Source organism: Fringilla coelebs, assembly GCF_963513975.1.
Source record: "Fringilla coelebs genome assembly, chromosome: 2".
Classification (NCBI taxonomy): domain Eukaryota; kingdom Metazoa; phylum Chordata; class Aves; order Passeriformes; family Fringillidae; genus Fringilla; species Fringilla coelebs.
The window spans coordinates 9,485,610-9,509,097 of record NC_140029.1 but is presented as its reverse complement, the minus strand read 5'-3'; the positions used below and the strand labels follow the sequence as shown (position 1 = coordinate 9,509,097).

At 35.5% G+C, this 23,488-nt stretch overlaps 1 protein-coding gene across 1 annotated transcript in view; it reads right to left on the bottom strand.

Annotated features, from left to right (window-relative positions):
• Window positions 1–23,488, bottom strand: part of CFAP47 (cilia and flagella associated protein 47) — a gene marked incomplete at both ends in the record, with an annotated part of 261,624 nt that overhangs the window by 205,407 nt on the left and 32,729 nt on the right. Inside the window, 7 exons of the mRNA XM_084200984.1 lie at window positions 522–650; window positions 2,733–2,833; window positions 11,983–12,192; window positions 13,538–13,730; window positions 16,930–16,936; window positions 20,108–20,208; window positions 23,164–23,314. Of these exons, the coding sequence (XP_084057110.1) occupies window positions 522–650; window positions 2,733–2,833; window positions 11,983–12,192; window positions 13,538–13,730; window positions 16,930–16,936; window positions 20,108–20,208; window positions 23,164–23,314 (892 nt within the window). The remainder of the gene's footprint in view (window positions 1–521; window positions 651–2,732; window positions 2,834–11,982; window positions 12,193–13,537; window positions 13,731–16,929; window positions 16,937–20,107; window positions 20,209–23,163; window positions 23,315–23,488) is intronic.

The window sequence follows — 23,488 nt, the reverse complement described above, 5'->3', positions numbered from 1 at the left end:
GCAAAAAATAAATTCAGGCCTGGCTTACAAAACTATAGCCAGAATCTTAACAGGGTCAGTTTCACACACAGTTCCAACAGACCCAGCTTTGCCTGTCAGCCACAGCAAGTTCACTTTAACAATTATTGTACAGCTATAACTCCCACTATATCTATAAGCCTTTGGACTTTTCTCACCTCTGTTAGGCTTTCTCTAAATTCTGATCTGTTCATGATTAATATATTTTAAAAACTATTAGTTGTTAACATCAACAAAAATATGATTGCACAAAAAGATAACTAAGAAAACAAACAATAGTCTTCCTTGTAGAACAACTGACTTAGGTGACTCCATCCTTGAAGTTGTGTTTTAATATCACTGTTGCAGTTTCACTAAATGATGAAAAAATAAAATTAATTTATACCCTTGTGAATTAAAAAAAGTATTACTGGGATTTAAGAAGAAAAAACAATACAATGTGGAGAAAAGAGGCTAATTCTTTATAAGATCATTGATCACTGATTTTATGTGCTGTACTATACCTGTTAGAGAATCTTCAAGGCTTGAGTCACTATTTTCACTGTAAGAACTTGTGGAAGAGGTATGTGAAGGTGATGGTGGTGTAAAACATGGCTGTAGAACAACTTCTCCAGTGCTAAAGTCTTTATTGTCTGTAAAAAAAGATTCAAGTTGCAGTTGAGAAAACAGATTTTACTGTCTGTACGCTAACACATTATAAATATCTACCTCTATATTTTTCTAATTCATGCTTCAATTAATCAACAGTTCTTATTTGACTCATAAAAAAATCTTACTTTGGTCATTAGACTGAGGTCCAGAAAAAAGGCCATGCATTTTTGGGTTTTTTCCCCCATTAAATGTATATTTTACAGGGTGCATCTTCCTGCTTGCTGAAAAGCCCCTATAAGAACAATGCTAGTTCAAGGATTCTGTGTCATGAACAAAATACTCTTAAAGACTTCTTGTTCACAGCTGTGAAATGAGTCTGCCATCATTATCAAGCTCTTTCAGACTTGACAAGATATTTTACAAAGAAAACTCAGAAGTAGACTTTATCAATCCATCAGTTCTGAAATAACAGATGTTCTGACAGTCTCATGTTGGCCTAAGATAGGATTAAAGGACCTTCTGTCATCAGTTCAAAACAGAAGAGGCACCAAGTGTAGTTTCCAGAGAAGCAAACACAGCACTAAGAGAAGCAAGAACTCTCTATGATTTTCTTTTAACTTTTGATTGCTGGCACTGTAATTTTTACCATCTGTAGCAAGTAAAACAAAAGCACAGTGTCAGAGTGGAGGCAAAACCTTCCTGGATACCTTTCAAAGACACTGTTGTATAGATAAGCTTTGGTCACCCATTAAGCAGCATTCAATACCAACATAGTCCATACAAAATCACATAAAAAATACTGAAGGAATTTAGCAGTAATTACTTGCTTCAAAACTGACATAAACTGATGTGTAAAAAAACCAATAAACAATCAATGCAGGACAGAAATATCCCAATATTAATGGGAGATCAATTATTATAAAACCATCACTCCATTTTTAGCTTAATCCTCAATGGAAATCTACAAAACATCTTTAAAAACAAGCTTTCACAAATGGTATATTGGTCACAAAAAAGAAATAAAATAAATAAAAAATTACACATTTATAAGAAATAATAATTATGTTCCCCTTCCTATCTTCATTTAATTGTGCTATGATCCCTGAATGGTGTGGTACTTACACCTATCTTCTTCCATTTGGATGAAAGAGACCAAACCATGACCTGTCTTCTTGCTAATCCCTTTCTTAATTTCCCAAGTATCAATTCTCTTTTCTCTTGAATACTCTGAGTGACACACTTACTTTAGGTTGATGCAGTCTTAGAATTCACTTTGATGCTAAATCTGTCTCAGATCTAAGAACTGACTTGCTCACCTAAAAAACTTCTCTATTCAAAATACATCAGATCACATATACAGCTATAAAAAAAAAAATCATCATTTTACCCCACACTGAACCTGCTTTAAGCAGGCTGGCTAGATGGCCCCCAGAGATCCCTTCAAATTAGAATTATACAATGATCCCAACCTTGCCATGAGCACAGCCACACACAGAGATCACAGATCACTGAGGCAGCAGAGATGGGTTCAGCAGGGGGGACACAGGCAGAGATTTAGAGACAGAGGCAGGCAGAGGGAGGCAGGCAGGGAGACATAATGCAGATAAAAATATTTCTGCTCCCTGACCACAAGTTTTTAATAGGCCTTAAAAGATATCTGTGCCCTTCTCCCTCCAAGGACAGGAGTTTAAAAACCCTGAAAACTATTCCCAATAGGCAAATAATGATCACATTTTAAAATAACATCATGTGGTTTCTCTTTTGCTTTCTTCAAAACCTATGATCACTGTCTATCAATACAATTCAAATTAACTTATTCTATAATGTTTTGGCTGTTTTCCCTATTCATATTTAAACCACTTCACAAAACACTGTAAGATTTCAGTTTGTTCAATATTTTTCAATAAATATGACCTAATAATTTATAGGAAAATCAACTTGTCCTCATTTTCAACAAGGAAACTGAAGCTGTTAAATTGCTTAAAAAGTTTAATTGCAGTATTCCCCTGCAATAAATGAGGTAAAATGCTATTTTGACAATAACATTCCTGTTATCACCCTGAAAACACTGGTAATTCCAATGCCCATAATATAATTTCAGAGGTAGAGTTTTGACTGCTTACTGCTTCTCCAGACAATTTTTTGATCTAAGCAGTGCAATGCCAGGTACGGGTATAAGGTGAGAATACAATTGTCTGCTGTTCCAGCAACCTGAAATGAGAACCTGTTGAAAACAAAACACAGAAGTTACCATTTTTTATTTACCAATGGTAATCAAGATATTTTTCAGCACAAGGACAAAAGACAGAATGAAGTCATCAGAACTCCTTCATTCTTCTCTAGTGGTTGAACAGATTACACAGGTGGGACTGAACCCTTCAAAATGCTGAATTTTGGTGTGGTATTTCCACTTCTAGTTTTACAATGAGCATGGGTGTATCATCAGTCTGAAAGAGTCAGCAGAGCTTTAATGAAATAAATTAACTCTGTATCTCTAAAAATGAAAATAAAACCAACTAAAATTACAACTGACATTAATAACTCTCCTAAAGATGCCTATTAACTTGCTAAATAAAATGTCCTACAACTTCTGACAAGGGAAGTTTTCTTGAAAAGCAACTTCTATTTTGATGCAGCATTTATTCTATAAGACTTTACAGAAATGTCAAAACAAATATTTAAAAATAAATAGATTCCATTTAAAAACAATAAGATATTGACTGCAGTTGCTGGAATATAATAGAAATTGATATCCATGCTCTGATGTTCACGAGATTGTCTGTTCTACCTGCAGCAACTTTATTGATGTGCAACAATCCACCTTTTAACCCTCTTTCTGTACTTCATCCCAGTCTCTCAGTGTGTAGTCAACAAGCAAATTATTGCCATCAATGCAATGCTGGGAGCCATCTGTATTTATGTTCTTAGCTCATTGCAACTGACAGGCAATTAAACTGAGCTTAGTCCTATGTTATTAAATAGCTGGGTTTGTAGTCCTTATTTACTTATTAACAAACATTAATTTTAATTAATTGTTTTGACTAAACTGCCAAAAGTAAAAAGAAAAATGTGTTTTAATTATTCAAACAGCATGCTGATCTCCATCTTGCTTTAATACACTGAGAATTATGCATATTGAAAATATACCTTTCACAGAAGAAATTAATATATTTTCTGTTTCCTTGAAACAACCAAAAAGAAATTTATATTTATTGCAAATTTAGATTAATATTAGAAGATATACAAGACCTCTCAGATTAATTTATTAATATTATGACATAATTAGAATTTACTGGTTTGTTTTTGTGGAATAACATAATCAAGGAAAACACAATTTTTTTAAAAGTACCAGAATGTAGTTTTGTTTCCTCCTTCATACTTCAGTCTCCAAACACAACATTCTTGGACATAGCTTTCAAGGCAACTTTAATAAATAAAGAAAGGTTCCAGCAAAATCCATAAACAACGTAGTTACAGGTAAATATTCCCATTGGGATTCCAATTTGATATCTAACAGCCATTTAATAAATAATCCAGCTCTGCAATGCTTTGGTTTGCTCTTAGGAAATGTTAATCCTTCTGGAACTTGGTTGGGGGGCAAGGCAAGGGCTGTGGCCACTTGCACCTTGCAGCATAATATTTCTTGCAGCAAACATAATTCTTTCAGCTTTTATTCAGCAAAAAATCTCAGCAGCAGAGCATCAGCAGGACAGATGGCTGTGAGAGGCACATCCACACCTACCTGTGTGCACAAAATGTACAACTGCACATGCTCAAAACAAGTGTCAGGGCTTGTTTGTTCTACCTTTACCAAGCCATTGAAAGACACACAGGATCAATAACTACAACACAGAAAGGTTTGCAAATTCCAGCTCTTGACTTTACTGTGATAAATGGCAACTGTCAATACTCTGCAGGCACTCAGGTGAACTTCAGACAACTGAGTGAGGGGCAGGAGGTGAAGAAAGCTATACAGAGGTTAATGAGAGACAGCTCTCAAGTTACATGAAAGTAACTCAGATGTCTGCACTATCAGATTCAGTCAACCTTCTGATTTCTCAGTTTGAGGTGAACACCTCAGCCATTTCCCTCCTAAATGCCAGGCTGGGATTCTGGGAAATCTTCACTGATGCTCTGATTTGCACAGTAATGTAACACAGAAAAGTGTGCTTGAGAACAACTGCAGTACATCTGAACCACTCACACAAATTCCATGAGTGCACCTACTCAGAGCAAAGGAATTAACTGCACAATGTAGAATATAAAGAACAGCCCCACAACAGAACACCTGTGAACAAATAAACCCCTCAGAGCTCATGGTGCTGCAAGCAAAGCCCCTCCCTGCTCCTTGTGCCACATTGGCTGCTGTGGTAACACAATAAGAGACACCAACACACCCAGTTAACAACAAACAATGCACATATTGAGGAGGGGGGCATGGATCCTGCAAGTCAACAGCTGATTCTGCAGCTGATATTGATCATAAGCATTAAACTTCCATGACTGTGGCTGCAGTGTGCAGGAGATGGTGGAGGTCAAGACTATAGGATGTAGAAGGGACTGAAGAAGCTCTTATGTGGGTGTCCAGCTGTGAGAAAAGAAGGCTCGAGGGGATCTTGTCTATGTGCACAAATATCTGATGGAGGGAGTAAGGAAGAAGGAGACTCTTCTCAGTGATGCTTAGTGAGACCACAAAATGCAGGGAGTATAAATTTAAATACAGGAAATTCTATCTCATCATAAGAGAAAAAAACAAACCAAAACCAAAACCATGACAGTGGCTAAACACTGGAAAAGTCTGCCCAGAGAAGTTATGGAGTTTCATCCTTGAAGATACTAAAAAATCAACTGGGCAATAGAGTTGATTCCTTGAAGAGGGGCTGAGATATCTCTGGAAGGTCTTTCCAGCCTTAGGCATAATGTGATAATAAACATCAACTCACTTATTGGCCACCTCTCCACTTATCAGTAAGTACTTTACTACAGCATTTTCCCAAAGTGCTATTTGAAACAAAATTCAAGAATGAGTCTGTACCTAAAAATTTCATTTGAGATTTAAATAATGCCACTCCATACACAAGGACACATGGCAGAAAAGTGAAGGTGCTAGGAGGTAACTATTTATTTTATCATATACCTTTGAAGAACTGAGTCAGAGGGCACCAGACAGAAAAGCATGCACACTAGCATACAGACACAGAAGAGAGATTACAAAGACAAATGCATTCTGTACATGTAAAAGCATCCTGTACCACTGACCTTTACTTACAACATCATTAATGAAATGATGTTACAGAACTAGAAGTCTTGTACAACATATTTATTTTGTATTTGTAGCAGAGTTTAATCAAATGTAAGGAAAGTCTGTATTATTCTATTGGAACGAAAGGTACTTGTACTGTTAGCAAATGTGAAGTCACTAAATACGTTAAATTATTCAGTGTATTTGGTTTTATAATGCTTACTAATGCAAGTAAAAAATTGTTATCTACATGAACCATCATTGCCACTGCTACTCCAGTGTTTATTCTCTAATGCATATTTCGAAAGAACACAGAACAGGAGATTGGCCATTAAATATATTGTGTTTATCAACATCTGAAACCTGCTGAGCACCAGAAGTAAAGCTCCAACTGTGATGACAAAAAATACAATTCAACACTGTAAAACAAAGCTTATAAAGAAGTTCTTTCACGTCTCTTAAAGTAACTTTTTTACTCTTAAAGTAAAGGGGTTTTTTTTCCATTAATTTGTTTGTTTTAATGTTTGTGGAAAGACAAAAGAACCCAAATCAACATATATTTATCTATTTCAATCTGCTCTATGGAATTTCAGGTGTTTCCTAACTACAAACAAGTGATTTTTTTGTATCAGTGTACTCCAAATGTTCTAAATATGTAGGCATATTTAAATAACCCTTCTTCAATAGTACTCATTAAGACATGCAGAATATCCCTAAAATTTCTAATGAGAAAAAAAATCCAAATCCATTAACATCTAACTAACAAATTCCTGTAGCATCATTTGTATAAACTAAAAAGAAATATTTATGGAAAACTCACACTGCCAGTTTAGGAAACAAAACAAAATGCTTGCAGAAGCGATTAGTGACAAAAGAAAACCTTACCTAAGAGTGTGGCATTTTACAGATCTTTGAGAATAAAGAACAAATTAGATGCTGGGAAGCTGCAATTAAAATATCAATAAAGACCTGCCCTCCTCCTTGCCCTCAAAAATCCTAGAAGGGATCCAGAGATGATGGAACTGGGAGAAAGAGGAAAAGATGACCCATGCCAGCTCTGCCATTATTCACAAATAAGCAGTCCCCCCACTCTGAAGGATCCTTATCTTTTGTAGCAGGAGCTCAGGCTTCCCCAGCAACCAACATAATACAACAATGAATAGTGGCTGACACATAATTTCATGCTATATGTAAGACTTATAGCTGGGAAAGCATCCACATTTTTTTCCCTAGTAGCAGCAGTGACGTTAGCACTCAATTCCTGAATAAGAGATGCTTCAGCTGTCAGGGACCATCACAATGGCAGAAAGCCACAAGCACAGAAAAGAACAGAGTGATTAATGGGTTTGGACCATCCTTGCTTTCAAAAGCTCTCCCAACTATCTGAGGTAAAATGCCAACATATTCTTAGGTCAGATGAATGCTGCAAAGCAGCATGCAAATACCAAGAACTGCAATGTTTCCTAGCTCCCTGCTTTCTCATGAAATGTGAATGATATTGAAAGAAATTGACAGCTCCTGCTCTCCCAGGCATGCCAGCAGAATACATGGATTTGACATTTGCCAGCAGCGCCTATTAAAGAGCTGGATGCTTTGGGCATGCTTCCCAAAAGCAAAGGGAATGTTTTCCCCTGTGAGACACTGAGACCTGATGGACTATCAAAACAACTGGAACCAATCCATAATTAGGTTAGTGACTGTCTCAGTGCTACCATATTGTTATTACAGGCTACATTCCCTGACATTCTCTCTTCCTGAAGTTCCAGCCATGAATAATGTGAATAAATTCAGAAATTTCATGAGTTTCCATGGCTTCCCAGTGGTAGAGGGAGAGGGAAGGGAGAACTATAGAACATGGGAGGGAAAGACCTCAGCACACTTGTGTCACCAATGACACACCAACCTATCTATGCCACATGTAGGGATTTTAGTATATTTTTCTGCCCAGAACACCATTTTCTTTGATTGCCTGTTCACTACTTATTTTCAGAAATAGTAAGTTAAATGTTATTTCAATCAAGATGGCAGAAAAATTTCTTTTCTGCTAAACTCTTTGTATAATCATCAAATTAAAATATAAAATAACAATAATCAGTGAACAAATATATAAACATGTTTGCAGAGGGGTTTTTTTTGCAAAATATGTGTCACAGCTAAGTATTTCCCCCAGTTATTAAATACTTGCTCAAGACAGTATTAGATTTTATGTTATTTTAACTTCTGAACTCCTATCAGTCCTATGTAAGGAAGAGCCATTCCTTCTGCTTTAGATTCAAAGGAACAAAAAGAAAGCATAAAGATTTAAAGTAATATTAGAACTATCCAGTTATGCATTTATTATAAGTTAATGCATTTTCATATGTACCATTTTATGGAACCTGTGCACACAGTAAATTATTGCATAAATGACAACCATATATCTCTTCAGTTTTCTTTAACATTAGATTTAATATTGCTTTATTATAAAAAATGATTGCCTGTCATCTTTCAAATGTTTTCTGTAAAGCAGCCAAATCCAACATTATCTATTCTCTAGCCAATGTTCACTCTGTTTTAAAGCAAAAAAGTCATTATTATTTCGGACTAAGTATAGACTATGTGAATTAATCCTACTGACATTTTAGACCTGAATTTAGAAAAGCAAAATACTACAGAGCCTAAGTAAAGTGCATTGGGTTTGTATGGCCAGGTTTTGGTAGTGAGGGGGGCTACAGGGGTGGCTTTGAGAAGCTGCTGGAGGCTTCCTCCACCTCCATCAGAGCCAACAGCAGCCAGCCCCAAGATTTGCCACTGGCCAAGGCTGGGCCAAGTAGAAATGGGGGCAAGACCTCTGTGATAATACCCTCAGGAATTTTAAAAAAAGTTATGGCACCCAGAGCTGGGATTCCCCTGCAGCCCATGGAGAGACCATGGTGAGGCAGCCCAGGGAGGGCACAGGGATGCAGAGGAGGAGCCCAGGGAGGAGACCCAGAATGGAGCATGGGGATGCTGAGAGGAGGCTGTGAACCCATGGCATGCCTTGCTGGAGCAGGCTCCTGGCTGGGGCTTGCAGACCTGCGAAGAGAGGAGCCCACCCTGGATCAGGTTTCCAGGTAAGACTTGTGACCCCAGGGGGGACCCAGGCTGTCCTTGGAGGACTGCACCCCATGGCAGAGGGTGCAGCAGTCTGGGGAGGACTGCTGCCCACAGGATGGACTCACATTGGAGAAGTTCATGGAGATCTGTCTCCCAAAGAAGGGAGTCCATGGGGGAGCAGGGGAAGGACTCCTCTCCCTAAGCAGAAGCAGAAAAAATGTGAGATGAATTGACCACAACTTCCATTCCCTGTTTCCCTCCATTTTTGGGAAGAGGTAGAACTAGGAAGGAGGGAAGGGTGAAGGGAAGGTGTTTTTAAAGTTGTATTTTAGTTCTCATTATCTTGCTTTGATTTTTTTAGTAATAAATTTAATTAAAATCTCTAATTTGAGTCTGTTTTTCCCATGAGGGTTTTTGGTGAGTGATCTCTCCTCTATTCTTATCTCAACTCATGAGCCTTTTATTATACTTTCCCTCCTCTTTCCAGCTGCAGAGGGGAGTGACAGAGAGGCTTTGGTGGGTACCTGACATCCAGCCAGGGTCAACCTTGTGGAGTGTTTTTCTCCCCAATACTCCTACTTTGACTTATGCCTAGAACTAGTCTGCTTAGAAGTTAAGACTTTTTTTCTAAGTAGCTGTAGAATACAATATTTTACCAACCTCTGAAAATCTTGATTTGCTTATTTTAATAAGAATATCCCAGAACGCAGAATAAAAGTTGAAGTTCAAAAGTTTAGTTCAAATCATTTTAAAGTACATATTATCACTCTGAAAATGGAAATATAAAGAGAGAACACCTGAAAAATTAATACATCTTCAGCAACAGATACTGTGAGATTTCACAGCCTATTAAACAGTCCAGGAACTTTTTCAAGACAAGTTAGCTTTAATAGATGTTATAAAAGGTTATAGGTCTCATTGTTTTATTAATAAAGATTAAGAAGACCCTGAAATCTTGACTTTCTGAAATACTCAAATTAACAAAGCAGTACAAATCCATTAGATACACAGTTTGAACCAAATTGTTCAAATGCTTGGATAATTGGTTGATGGGGTTTGAAGTTTGAATACGTTGCACAGGGCTCCCATGGGGGCTGGCAGGAAGGAGGGGAAGATATGCAGAGAACAAGAAATTCCAGCTATGTATTATCACAGAGTGCAATATCAAAGCATATAATAATACTAGCAGTGTTATCCAGACTTGGATTTATCATGGAATTATCATGGAGTTTATCAGAAGAAGAAGGAAACAGTCAGGACTACAGAATTGGCTGCTTACTCAGACTTTTCTAAGTGAAGGGAAGAATTATTTCTGGTTACAATAAAAATAATTTCATTGGAAAGCCAATACAAATAATATTCCCACACAGACCAAAGACACACACATATTTATTTTATTTCTGATGCTGTGTTATTTCACAGTTTTGCTCAGGTTTTATATCACCTGCTCTTAAAGCCACTCACAACTCAGCTACCTGTAAGAAAATCCCAAATACATTAGAAAACTGCTGTTATGAATTCTGTCCTTTAGCAGATCCTTTAGTTCTACATTTTAAAACCTAGCAACAATTCTGAGATGATTGGACATTCAGGAGCATTAATTTTTTCACCCTCACGAGCAGGAATGGCTGTTAAGGTTACTTAGATGACTTTTATTTGCTATCTTTTTTTAAAAAACACATTCAGTTTGCCTTTAAATTGAGGGTCATATTCTTTATTTCCTTTTAATGGCAGATATAGAAAAAATTTTATTACTCAGGAGGAATTTTTATTTCTCTATAACAAGGTTTGAGAAGCTGCTAGTGTATCATATAAAAAGTTATTAAAACTAAATATTGTGCCTGCTCAGAAGCTACATTTCAGACTTGATCATAAGCTTAAATTATCCTTTTCTTGTAATTACAGCAAGCTTTAACACAGATTTATGCATCACACCCCACACAATGATTAAATCCTAGAATTAAATTAATAACAAATAGATTCTTTGCTGACAATCTATACAGAAAAATATGAAATATTAACCCAGAGAGCAGCTATAACCTAAAGATCCACAACCCTTGCATCAAAATAACATAAAATTTAGTTTTATATTTATTTAAAAGCCCATTTTAAGCTGAAGGATGGAATTATTTTTCTCTCAAAATAGTTGCTTTAGTGAAAATACTAAATACAGGACTTTAATAGAAACAGTGCCCATCTTTCTTCCTCTTGCATTCACCCTCTCATCCCATCCCTGGCAGAGCTGAACAAGAGATGACTTACCAGTAGGTATGAATGAGATCTTGAAACAAGACCTTAATTTGGACACTTAGATGGATTTTACCTAAGAGACCTAAATTGAATTTTTAGTCTTGAATGTAATTTAATTGAAAAAAATAAATAAATGTCTATCTTTCATTTTCATTTTTTTTTCAGAGGAATCTTGTGGAAAAACAGAAACTTCACAGACACTGAAAGGTTTGATCTGCAGCCTTGGAAGAAGCTTGGATTGATGTAAAAATAAATTACACAGACATTAAGTAGAAAAATCATAAACTTATGTTTCTATAGTTGTAAGGAAGAGTAAAAGAGCGTTAAGTAAAAAACTGTATTAATAACATGGTGAAGGATTTATAATGTAGGGGTGTAATTGTATAAAGTAAGCTAAGAGTTTAGAAGCTATCATAGAAGCATATTTGTGAACGTGTAATAGCAGCCCATTGGATAAAAGCATCCACGGTACAGCAGAATTAAGTAAAAGTGATAGTTTGGAAAAGCAAAATAGACTTTGTGGCAACTGTCCATTGGATCAGAAAGTTCTATATTGTCTTGTAATAAAGCACTTGTGACTACTTTGAACTATGGCTGACAGCTTGCTCCTTTGAAATCTCTGAGACTGATATTTATCTGAGCAATAAATCATTCTTAGCCTGACTGTGGTCCCATTGCTTCATTAAAAGCAGTGATAATAATAGATTCTTGTGTTCCTTTACCCAACTCTTGTGAGTTCTGTGGCTTATATCCAACTTAGTCAGTCTGTAACCTTCCCCCAGGTGAATTTGAATTGCACACATTACCTGTTTTCTTCTTGATCGATGAATAACATTTCCCCTAAAAATGACATTGGCCTTGACGACCTGAAGCTGATATGGAAGGTCAGTTCATTAGCTGTGCCATCTGATGAAAGAACAATTTTTTTTCCCTCTGGGAACTCCACAGAAAAAGGGCAAGTCCTGGTACCATCTGCAAGTTCAAGCTCAGGAAGTCTAACTTTAATTTGTGAGTCCCTGTGTTAAATATAAATAGTAGGTGTTTGTGGTCAGAGATTGTAGTAATCAAGTTAATTCATTGATTCTCACATTCACAAAACTCTTGCACAGTTGAATACAGAATAAAAACTTTAGTTCTCAAGTGCAAATCAAACAAAACTAATTCAAAAAATAAAATTCTTTCCTCATTTAGATGCTAGTTTGTTTTCTTTGCATGTATCTGAACATTTTATGCTAGCCCACAATATCTGAACATCCAAATGAAATTTCTACTTAACCATGCTACAAATGGCATCAAGAGTTTTCTGAAACTTAGAGCTTTCACCAGTGTTCATTAAACTGCACTGTTGCACAATCAAGTTATAAAGCTATAACGTAGAAATATTAAGGGTAAATTTGTGAAGATGCTGAAGATACTTCAGCATGTAGTTATGTAGTTCCAGGTTTCAGCTCTGAAACAAGAACAGCTGTCAGTCCAGACCCATGTGGAATCCCTTCAGTTCCAACCACTGAACCACTAACAATCACCACAACTCAAACAAGACAATACAACAATAATTTGAAGGTGATTTAATTAATTTACAACAAAAGGAAATTTTTGCTATAATTCTAGTATTGAAATGATACCCTCACAAGCATAACAAACAAATATTACTACTCTTTACTAATTACAAACAGCAAAGCTAAATCATAAAAACTTGAATAGTTACAATGCTAAGTTATACTACATTATATGAAAATTACAAAAAGTCTCTCTTTTAAATTCAAGTACTAGGATGAAGTGATTCACAGGCAAATAAAAAATATATAGATTTCTTATTGAAACAAGTGGCAGGATTAAAATATTCCGGATCTCCTTTTCAATAAAACCTCACATGGAAAGAAGGAAAAAAAAAACACCAAGAACTACAACTGCACCAACTGTTCAATTAGTTAAACCTCAAACCAGTTCAGTAGAAAAAATAAAAATGACAGAAAGATTTCATGTTACCACAATGTGAAAAATTTGAAATAGGATTTAAAACCTCAGTATCTGGCTAAACACAACAAAAAATCCTGGTAAGTCTCTCCTTTGAATTTTTTGCTATCCATAATAATAATCTCTTTCTGATATAAATTCTTACAGTGAAGATATCAGAAGATAGACACTTCATGAAGCAGGTATGTTTGAGGCAAAATTATGGGCTTGTTTAATATTCAACAATATTAATTACATTAATTTTCTCTTAAATATAAGCATTCTTCTGCTGAGCATAAAATTAATACTAGCATTCACAAACAAATATTAATTCACTTTTTCAGAAATGAATGAAGCAAAGAATTACTCAGGATTTCTGTAATAAATATACTTTAAGATTTTTACCTTATAAATTCCCGTGGAATGATGGTGACGACTGCTTCAGCTTCCACACCCAAAGGAACTGGCATCAGCATTAAAAAGGGAGGCTGAAAATCTATCATTGGAGACCTCAGTGTGCCAGACAATTTTACTATGTATCGTGATGGATCATCATTTATATGCAAGCTTATTTCAGATGTAAAAGTCCCAGGACAAGCTGTTGAAAAGGTTTAAAAATATATATATTACCATAAATACAGGAATGTAAAGGAGTTATAGTAAGAGGTTTAGGGTTGGAATTTTTGTTTGCTATTAACAAACAAAATTTAATTTTTTTAATTTAGTACTGCTTTCTTTCTCAAAATGTAGCTTAACATGACATAAATATTGTATGAGAAGAGTATTTATTAAGAAAGCTCAGAACACTTGCCTTTAGCAAACCAGAAATTCACATTGTTTTTAATGCGTCAGAATTTTTCTAACTTCAATAAATGAGTTTATTGCATTAATATCCCATTATATATAATACCAATACAACAGCAGAATATTAAGAATTGCAGTCATACTTTGAATTACAGTCATTGACACAGTGAATGCTTATTTTATAAAGAGCAACTATTGGAAGTATCTGACTGCCAAGACAAGGAAAAGTTGGTACCTCTTAAGAGTGCAATTACACCACTTCAAAGATGCCTCCAAAACCTACAGAGTGGCCAAGCAGCCTCACACAAGCTAGCAGGAGGTTCCACCCTCCACTCAGAGCATCTCCCATTTCACAGAATCATTTAGCTTGGAGAAAATCTTAAGGATCATCAAGTCAAACTGCAATCCTAATATTACTAAGTCCACCAAAAAAAAAGGGAAGGGATGACCAAATATTCTTCTCCACATGGTCTCTACAGCACAGCTGGGCATGAGAACAGCAGGGGTAAAGATTTCCCTGTGTTCTGCCCCTTCTCAGGCACCTTGCTCCCTGCTGCAAGGCTGTTCTTTCTAGGATGGAAAAACACTTTTTTTTTCACTGATACAGAGAACAAAGTACTTCCTTCCACAGCTGTTAAACTATGAAAGTGACATGCCAAGCCATGCAGCGCCATTTACCCAACCCTCAGTCATTCTCACCTGCTGAAGAGCTAGCAAAAACAGCAATTCTGAGGGCAAACTAATGAAAAACTCCTGGATTTCGAAATAAATCTGCAATAATGTATTGGAAAACAAGCCAAAAAGTTTTATCTTTGAATTTTTGAGGAAAAAACATTTTTTCCTTTGATTCCCCTCAATTAGATCAATATGGAAACTCCCTCACCTAATAATTAAGATAGCAATTAAAAAAATTGTATTTTATGCATCTGCATGAACACATACATGTCACAGAACAAAATACACAACAGGGTCTTCTGAGATTATCTCAGATAATTACTTCCACAGCCTGAGAAAGAGCTGTCATTGTTTACATACAAAATGAAGAAAATCTAGTATTTTCAAAGGACTTTGTCTTTTTCCCTTCCTGTGAAAGCTAATTTCCTAATGGAGGTGACAATAGAAGAGCATCATGGATTCTGTTATGCGAACAGAACATGACCTGTGGATCCCTTCATTTCAAACCAGCAAACACGAAAATGCAAACTGAAAACCAGCTCTAAGGGGAATCTGCTGCACTGTTTGCAACATCTGACTAATTCTATGTTAAATGTAAATCAGCTTTAGGAGACAATACTGCTGAGAAGGCTAAAAAGATTGTGCTTTGAGGTTTGGATACAACAGGAACACATCTTCCTCTGGCCCTTTGCCCTTTCATGAAGGAAAGGTGAGAAAGCATCAGAAAAAAAATCATGGAGAGAGGGATGAAGAGCCCAACAGGGTATTTCTTACAAGCCTGTAAGAAAGGATGTTCTGTACAAGCTCCTCCCATGTACCACAGCTGGGCTACAGCTGGGCTGTAACTAAACCATATTTCTGGTGTCCTCTCTTCATCCATATGTACGACAAGGTGAAGTGAAAGGACATAACCAGTAAATACCATAGGGATGGAAGACAATAAAGGAAGAAAAAAACAGGAGCATATGGCAGTACCAAAGAATGTGCATTTTTCACTAACTCACATTTTAAAATATTTGTGTTACCCATATGTCACAGACATATTTTATGAAAAATCCTTTTGCTAGGATTTTTCTTCTGAGAAGCTGAGAGGCCTCAGAAACGAAATGCAAGCAATGATTATATGCTGCAGTGGAATACAACAGGTGCATCTTTGATTGGTCTCATGAGATTGTTTCTAATTAATGGCCAATCACAGTCCAGCTGTCTCAGAGTGTCTGGTCAGTCACAAGATTTTATTATCATTCCATTCCTTTCTACTCCTTGCTAGCCTTCTGATGAAATCCTTTCTTCTATTCTTTAGTAGAGTTTTAATAAAACATTTTCTTTTAATATAATATATATCATAAAATAATAAATCAGCCTTCTGAAACATGGAGTGAAGATTCTCATCTCTTCCCTCATCCTGGGAACCGTGCAAACATCACCATCCATAGTTTCAAAGTTTTACAATAGTACTGTTAAGCTTTTCTCATACAAACTTTCAATCTATACTTTCCATGCCAGAGAAACCCTGGCTCACCCAAAGAGCAGAACAGACAGTGCCTCCCCTGCATCACTGATCATCCTGTGTGTAGGTCACAGATTTACTAACACCAAAATTCAGCATAGTATGTAAACCAATAAATTATTGCTTATGTCAGAAACACAAGGACAATGCAATACCATGATCATTCTAAACAGACACAAAGACAAAAAGCCATGAATTCTGTAATTTATTAAGATTAGTTCATTAATTTGAAATGCCTAGGACCAGTGATTTCAAGATATTTCATGTTAAAATAATTACTTTGAAATTAATGAGAATTATGTCCTGAACTGACAGTTGAAGTCAAGAATTTATTCTACTCCTCATACCTTTCATGACTGCTGTCAATGCCTGGACTGCTGTTACATTTTGATATACCACCATTAATTTCTAGTCCAGCAGATGTGAATATTTTCCTTAGGGATATTTGATGGTACTTAAAAATTTGTTAATCTAAATCTGCCAAGGGCTAAAAAAAACTGTAGAATTATATGGGAAATATTTTCTCTTCTCCAGATATATTAACTCTATAGTATATTGTCAGAGTTTATGAGAAGAAAGGAGAAACACCCTCTGTTCTTCTCACCCTCTTAAGTTTGTATTATATGGTTATGCAGTTCCTACATTTGTCTCCCAAGAGAACATTTTTAGTTTGATTGCCCTGGACCTTATGATAATTCAGGTGTTATTTCATTTATATCCCTTCAACATTAATAGGCACCACTGAACAATTTGCATATAGGGAAATACAGACTCCAAAGCAGAAAAGCCACAGACAGCTAGAACTTACAGGTATCCTACAAAAAAAAATAAAGAAAAAGAAAAACTCAAAAATAAAATAACAGTTTTTCACAGAATTTGTCAAAGGTCACAGCTGTTTAATATCTTGCTGTTGCAGAAAAAAAATTAAAAAACAAAAGACCACACAATCAAAGTATTAAAGTTGTTATTTGTGCCCATTACACAATCATCACATCTTCCAGCATCTCTGAACTCCCAGTAAGGGAATCCAAGAGCACAAATTCCTTGTAACTTCCTTTGCTGCAGATAAGTTTTTTCATATCAAAATTAGATATAGTGAAATTTTTTTTAGATTGTTAATACATTATACTATAAAACAGCAGAAGAGGATCATATTAACACATCCTCAGTTCTTGAAAATCTCTGTTTTTAGAATACTTTTCTAACATGTAGCATGATTTTACCACCAACATAACCTCTTTCATTTAATTAAACATTGCAGTTTATTATAGCATTTTGTACTCTATCATAACTGCTGCAACACATTTAAATAAATTATCCTAATGCACACTCAAAGTTCATTTTATAGTTTGTTCACCCCCCACATACTACAACTTTACAGCACAAGCCTATGCAAGTGATTAGCAGCCCATGTTCATTAACTAGGTCTCCTGTGTGGGTTTTGATGTATCTAATGCTCTCTTACAAGAGAGAGTAATGATATGCACTGAAGGTACACCATAAATAGGATATAAATCATGGGAAAATACTCAGAACATTGAATTAAGGGTAATTGATCTTTACAGTTATTTATGATTTTCTGTAAACAAAAGATATGGGAACACAGCAAAAAATATAGATAACTTCAAATTACAGTAATTTATCAGTCATATTTATGTATATATACACATCTGCATTTACACATACAATTTATCCAGTAATTCAAAATATTGGCTTTTATTTTTATGCTGTTCTCTGCTTCACAGTCTGCAACAAGCAACTCCAAGCAACATGTGCAATTAAACACTGCTCTTGCATATTCACAACATTTACAGAACCATACTTCATGCAGTCTTCTCAATTTATCATAGAGCCATGGCAAGAGCTATTTTTCTTTATTTATATTAAATTGTTTCCAGTGCTCAATTGAGGTTAGAGATTTCAGTGCTATGATGAAGAATAACAGCAGCATCTTTCTTTAGGACAGGGATGCTCACTTGCTGACTCAGCATCAGAACCAGCTGACACAACAACTTTTCTTCCCCTTGACAATGCTGCAGCCCCAAAAGTACTGCACTGAAACTGTCTACAGATTGGGGTTCTGTGGGAATCAGCTGCATTGGCTGCTGGGATTTAATAGCTCAAGTACAGTGTTACACCCTATGAATCTTGTATATCACTGTGTACTCTAAACACTTGGTTGGGAAAAAGTAGAATCTTAATTTTCCTATTATTATATTTCTTTTCTGGAGTTATGTGGTTGATTATCATCTTACCTTATTCTTACAAGTTTTCTTAGAAATCTTTTTTTCATATTTTTTTTAGGGACTGATTGCCTGACCAGTCTACTCCAAAAATTACCACAGTAAGATTTTAAATCTTACTGAAGCAGGAAATTTCTATTCTTATTTAAATTATGGCTATTTGAAGTTTAAAAGCATTCCAAGTACCTTGGAAACTTTACTACCTTAGTCAGCCAAACTGATGTACCTGAAGAAACAGCAGTGAAAATGATTCACCTATCCCAGTTCTTGATGCTTCATGTGTGAAAAATCTGATGCTTTCTATGTGCAAAGCAGACTTTTCAAATAATGCAATTTCAAAGACAGTGATTCCACACTTTTTGTTAGATCTGCAGCTGTCTTATTTTCTCAGAACCAAAAAAAACTTTAGTTGATCAAAATAAGTCCAAGTATTGATTCATCATAAAATCCCATTTAAACATCCCTATGCAAATGGCCAATCTAGAGAAGAATTCATGGAATTACTTACGAGGCCAGAAGGACACAGCAATGCTGACTTCTTCGTTTATTTGAAGATGTCCATGCTTCAAACTAAATCTGAAAATATCATCTTTTATATTTTTGTCTGCACCATCAAAATTAAATTTCCACATTACATCCTCAGTTGCGACACACTTCAGTACAAGGTTCTGTAAATATTTTTAGAAAAGGAATGATGTTGAAAGAGGGAAAGAAGCAAACACTACGATACTTTTCACATTGCTTTCTCCTAAGCATTCTTTGTGCAAACACACCAGAGGGAAAGCAAGAAGAACTCAGTTTATTATATCTGTGGGGTGCAAAGGTGAGTATGCCTATCTGCACAGACTAGATGCTTTCCAGTCACTCACCGCATTCACAAAGAGAATACTTTCTTTCCAGAATGGAAAAACCTCCTTTAAGTGAGGTAAATAGATCAAAGCCTCACAGTGGGAGTGCTCAGACAAACTCAACGAGGACTTATTCCTGATAAAAATGAAGCACAGTAAGCACTAAACACATGGCTCACATCTAGACTTACAGGTAAAGATGTTGAAAATTGAAGAAGTTCAGAAAAGATTTTCAAAACCCATTACTTCAATTCAGTAAGATTACAGTGGAAACAAAAAAAATAAATGAAATTCTTTTATCTCAGAGTTATTCTCTCAGCTTTTGAAACATGCCTAGCTAGGAAAATGCCTTGACTTTGCACTATCATTGATTCCTGAATGCATTTGAAAAAAAATTTCAAGTGTTTTCATTATTGCCAAAAATATTTTTTTCTAATTTCTAACCATAGCCCTCAGGTATTAAAGACAATAAATTATATTATGATATGTTTTGCATTCATACATATTATCTGTGTTGAAAATATTAAATTTTGTGTCCATTCCCCCTATTAAGCCATAAGCCATGACAAGGAAATTTTCGGGAGAGTGTCATTTGGCACAGTCACTACCATACAAGGCACTGGGACAGCAGTTTCACTGTTTGGCCCATCATGGCACAAATCCTGGCCCCATCACTGCCTCATTTACTGGTATAGGCAGATGCAGAAAATCTTCAGAATTATACTATTCATGTCTATTTCTTACACAATTCATGGTCAATTTCTCACAATGCCCACATTTTCATGTTGTCAGAGTTAGTACAAGCCCAATTTTAAATTTTGGAAAAAAATTACAGGGATTAAAAGACAAACATGAAATCAAAAACTGAACCAAATGTCAATGACAATGTCATTACCTGAGAATTCATACTCCTATCAGCAGTAGTGGAACGCATGTTACTCGAATGTTCTTCAAATTTAAATTCCATTGAGGAGAACTCCATGAGTGGTTGAAGTACTATTAGAAAAAAAAAATTTAAAATGTTTACACAGCATCATTTGACAAATATTTTCTCAAACTGCCTTCATAAAATCATTGTTTCTCTACATGTTTAGGGAAAATGTTTCTGCCCTTTTTGATGCTCCAACACTATATACATGATTACTGTAATTTAACTTATTATGACTCTTTAGTCACCTTAAATTACTTAAATTTTATATCTACCAGAGTTATAGCATCTCTTCTTCATAGCACAAGAGCCACATGATCTTCCTTCTGCAAATGAATGCACATACATTTCTGATAGTAACCATCAGAACATTTTATATAAAACAGCATTTCTCCTGATTTCATAAAGCTTTAACAAAAAATCACCAGAACATATGAATTTTAAAATGGGATTTTAGAAAAACAGAGGTATGTTTTCCCACAGCCTCATCTTACTTCTTGGAAACAGCACTGGAAATGAACCTAGCCAGCACAAAGAATCCTTTTATTAAAATCTGCATGTCTGCTCTATTCCCAGTGTTGATCAATTCCCTTCTCCCCCCAAAAAACCCAAAGAATTCCCTAATCCCATATATCACATTATGCAAACAACAATATTACCTGTATTTCTCTAAATCATAGGCACATAAACACTACAAAGTAATACTGTTTCAAAGTAGGAACGGGATTTGCTGGAACCCTTCCACCAACACACAACTTACAAAGTCCTCAGCTCTCACAAACTGCCTGTACCAGGAGAACACAGCACAGCTGAAACTCTGTCCGGGAAAGGAGATTATCTACGCAACTAAAAAAATCTCTGACTTGGATTATTAAAATATATTTCAGCTCCCATAAGGCCATTATATTGACAGTACAAATTTCTCCTTTGTACCAGGCTTAGACAGACTTGTGTCTTTTCCAGTTGAGTTTTCTGTCCCAGTTTGAGATTTTTCTCTTTCAGTTCTTTCTTACATACACATAAACACTCTAGGAGAGAAAATTCCTGTAAGTATACAAGTAAGAGACCTGCTTTCCTTCCCAAGTGCTGAAACATTTTACAAACTTTGTTTAAAAAAAAAAAAAAAATCAAAAAACAGGTTCCCAGTTGGATTGAAAACATATGGACTACACTGAAGTTAAAAGACAAGGCTCACTATCCCAAGATCAGGGTGATTCTTTTCTCAGCGTGAAGAAGTATAAACAGTTATAATAGATAGAACAGATATAACAGTTTATATCCCGAGTATAAACAGAAAATATAAGATACTGATTTAAGTGCCAACCACATTGTTCCATGCAGTCTGAACCCCAGTGAAACACAACTATTCTAGGAAAATAAAAATTGCAAAAGCAGAAAACTAATGTGCCATAAAGCATCTAGCAGTGAGAATTAGGCATATTTGCCAAATCAAGGCTTCAAACTTTCAAGATACATCTTACTCAGTTTTTAGCTTTTTACATGATAATCTGAAATTATTTAATAACAGACATAATTTTTAAGTTGTCAGAATGTAATCAAATCATCAAGTTCTTCTTTTAATAGTAAAAATAAACTGGCTATTTGCTGCACCCATATGATTATCTGAAATACTGTGTGGTTGAGAAACTTATTTAGACTTCTCTGCCTTCTCCCAGACCATTAAGATTCCCAGTAAGAATTTAATTTCAATACTAAAATTTTAATAGAATCCACACTTCATTTTTTCAACTATTACTTAGACTTGAAAGTATTATATATTCACTTTTATATTATGTTACTTGTTGTAGGCAAATATATGTACTTTGAAGAAATTCTACATAGCAGAAATATAAATTTGTAATACAATTTGGAAAAGACTGCCAACTATCCATGAGATTTAGTGATTGCATCTATTCCACAAAGAAAGGGAAAAGGGAATAAACATTTTCTTTTCTCTTCACATCACTTAAGTCACTTCTGCAGTATTAATTTGTGATTTGGATTAAAATTTTCACTTAGTGATGTGTTTCCTAATAATCTCATACTTATGTACATTCACCTTTATTCTATGTGTTCTCCAATTACATGTATTTTAGAAACATTTAATATGAATTTACTTCCATGATAATATCTAAAGAAGGTCTCTCAGATTTCTTTGATATTTTAAAAGGTCTCAAAAGACTTAAGAGAAAAAACAAAGGCAAAAAAATAAAATATAGACAAATCCTAATAAATTTGAGTTGCCTTTACCCTACTTTACATATTTAACTGGCCAAGCCTTCTTAAGTTTTCCCAAGAGGTTTACACATTACACAAACATCATTCTAGGAAGACACACTACAGTGTCACTCCCATCTCAAATAAAAATTGGTTATAAATTAAAAACTGAGATTAGGAAAGCCAGTGTATTCAAATATTCACAACTTATAGATCTACATGACAGTAAGAATAAGACAGGAGACTAAAGAGAACCACAAATTATTTCTAAGATAAGCAGACAAGAATTATATAAGATATCAATTTCTTTGCTGCAGGCAAATGGCCTGTAACTTTGGCTATTAACAACCTCTGACAAGCCAGATGGCATGAGGGCTATTCAGAGGCAATTTAAAGGAGTTTTAAATACAGATAGGGATCCTAGTAATGACAGGAGAATTCTACAAAAGCATATGACTGACATTCTACTTTTCTACACTTTTCAGAGGAACTGCTGTAATCACTCGGATTTGCATGATGTAGTCTAGAAATACTTATAAATGCATAGAAACAAAAAAGAGTTTTGGCAAACTATTTTCATATAAGGCAAATGGCTATACAAAAAATATTTTCTCCACATCATGATTAGGCATAGAAAGTTCAGCTTCAAGCATATTTAAAAGCACAAATCAAAACTTCAAAATTTTGCAAGTTGCCAAGAAATGAACAAATTATACAAATTCCAATTAAGTATCCATTCTCTGCAAAGCAAAAATATCACTCCAAATCTATGTATCCAGCAAGTGTTTAAAGGCTGGTTCACCCACCATGAGCTCTGACTCTACGGATGGGCAGAGCTGGGATCTCCGGGGGTGGCAGAGTCACGGGCGCACCGCGCTTCGGAGGCGCGGCAGGATCTGGAGGCGGGGAAGTGGCCCGAGGAACAGCAATTGGGAGAATGAATTCATAGATTCCCACCTAAAGGGAAAGAAGATACTGTGGTCATTTTCCCAAAAAAAATCATAGGTACCTCCTGAAGCATCTGAGTTGTTTGCTGTTTTGGCAGAATTATTGCAATTTTGGATAACAGGATTTTCATTTATTGGAACTCATCATCAATTCTCTAAGTAAGCAGTGCCCAGGTATTTTTTC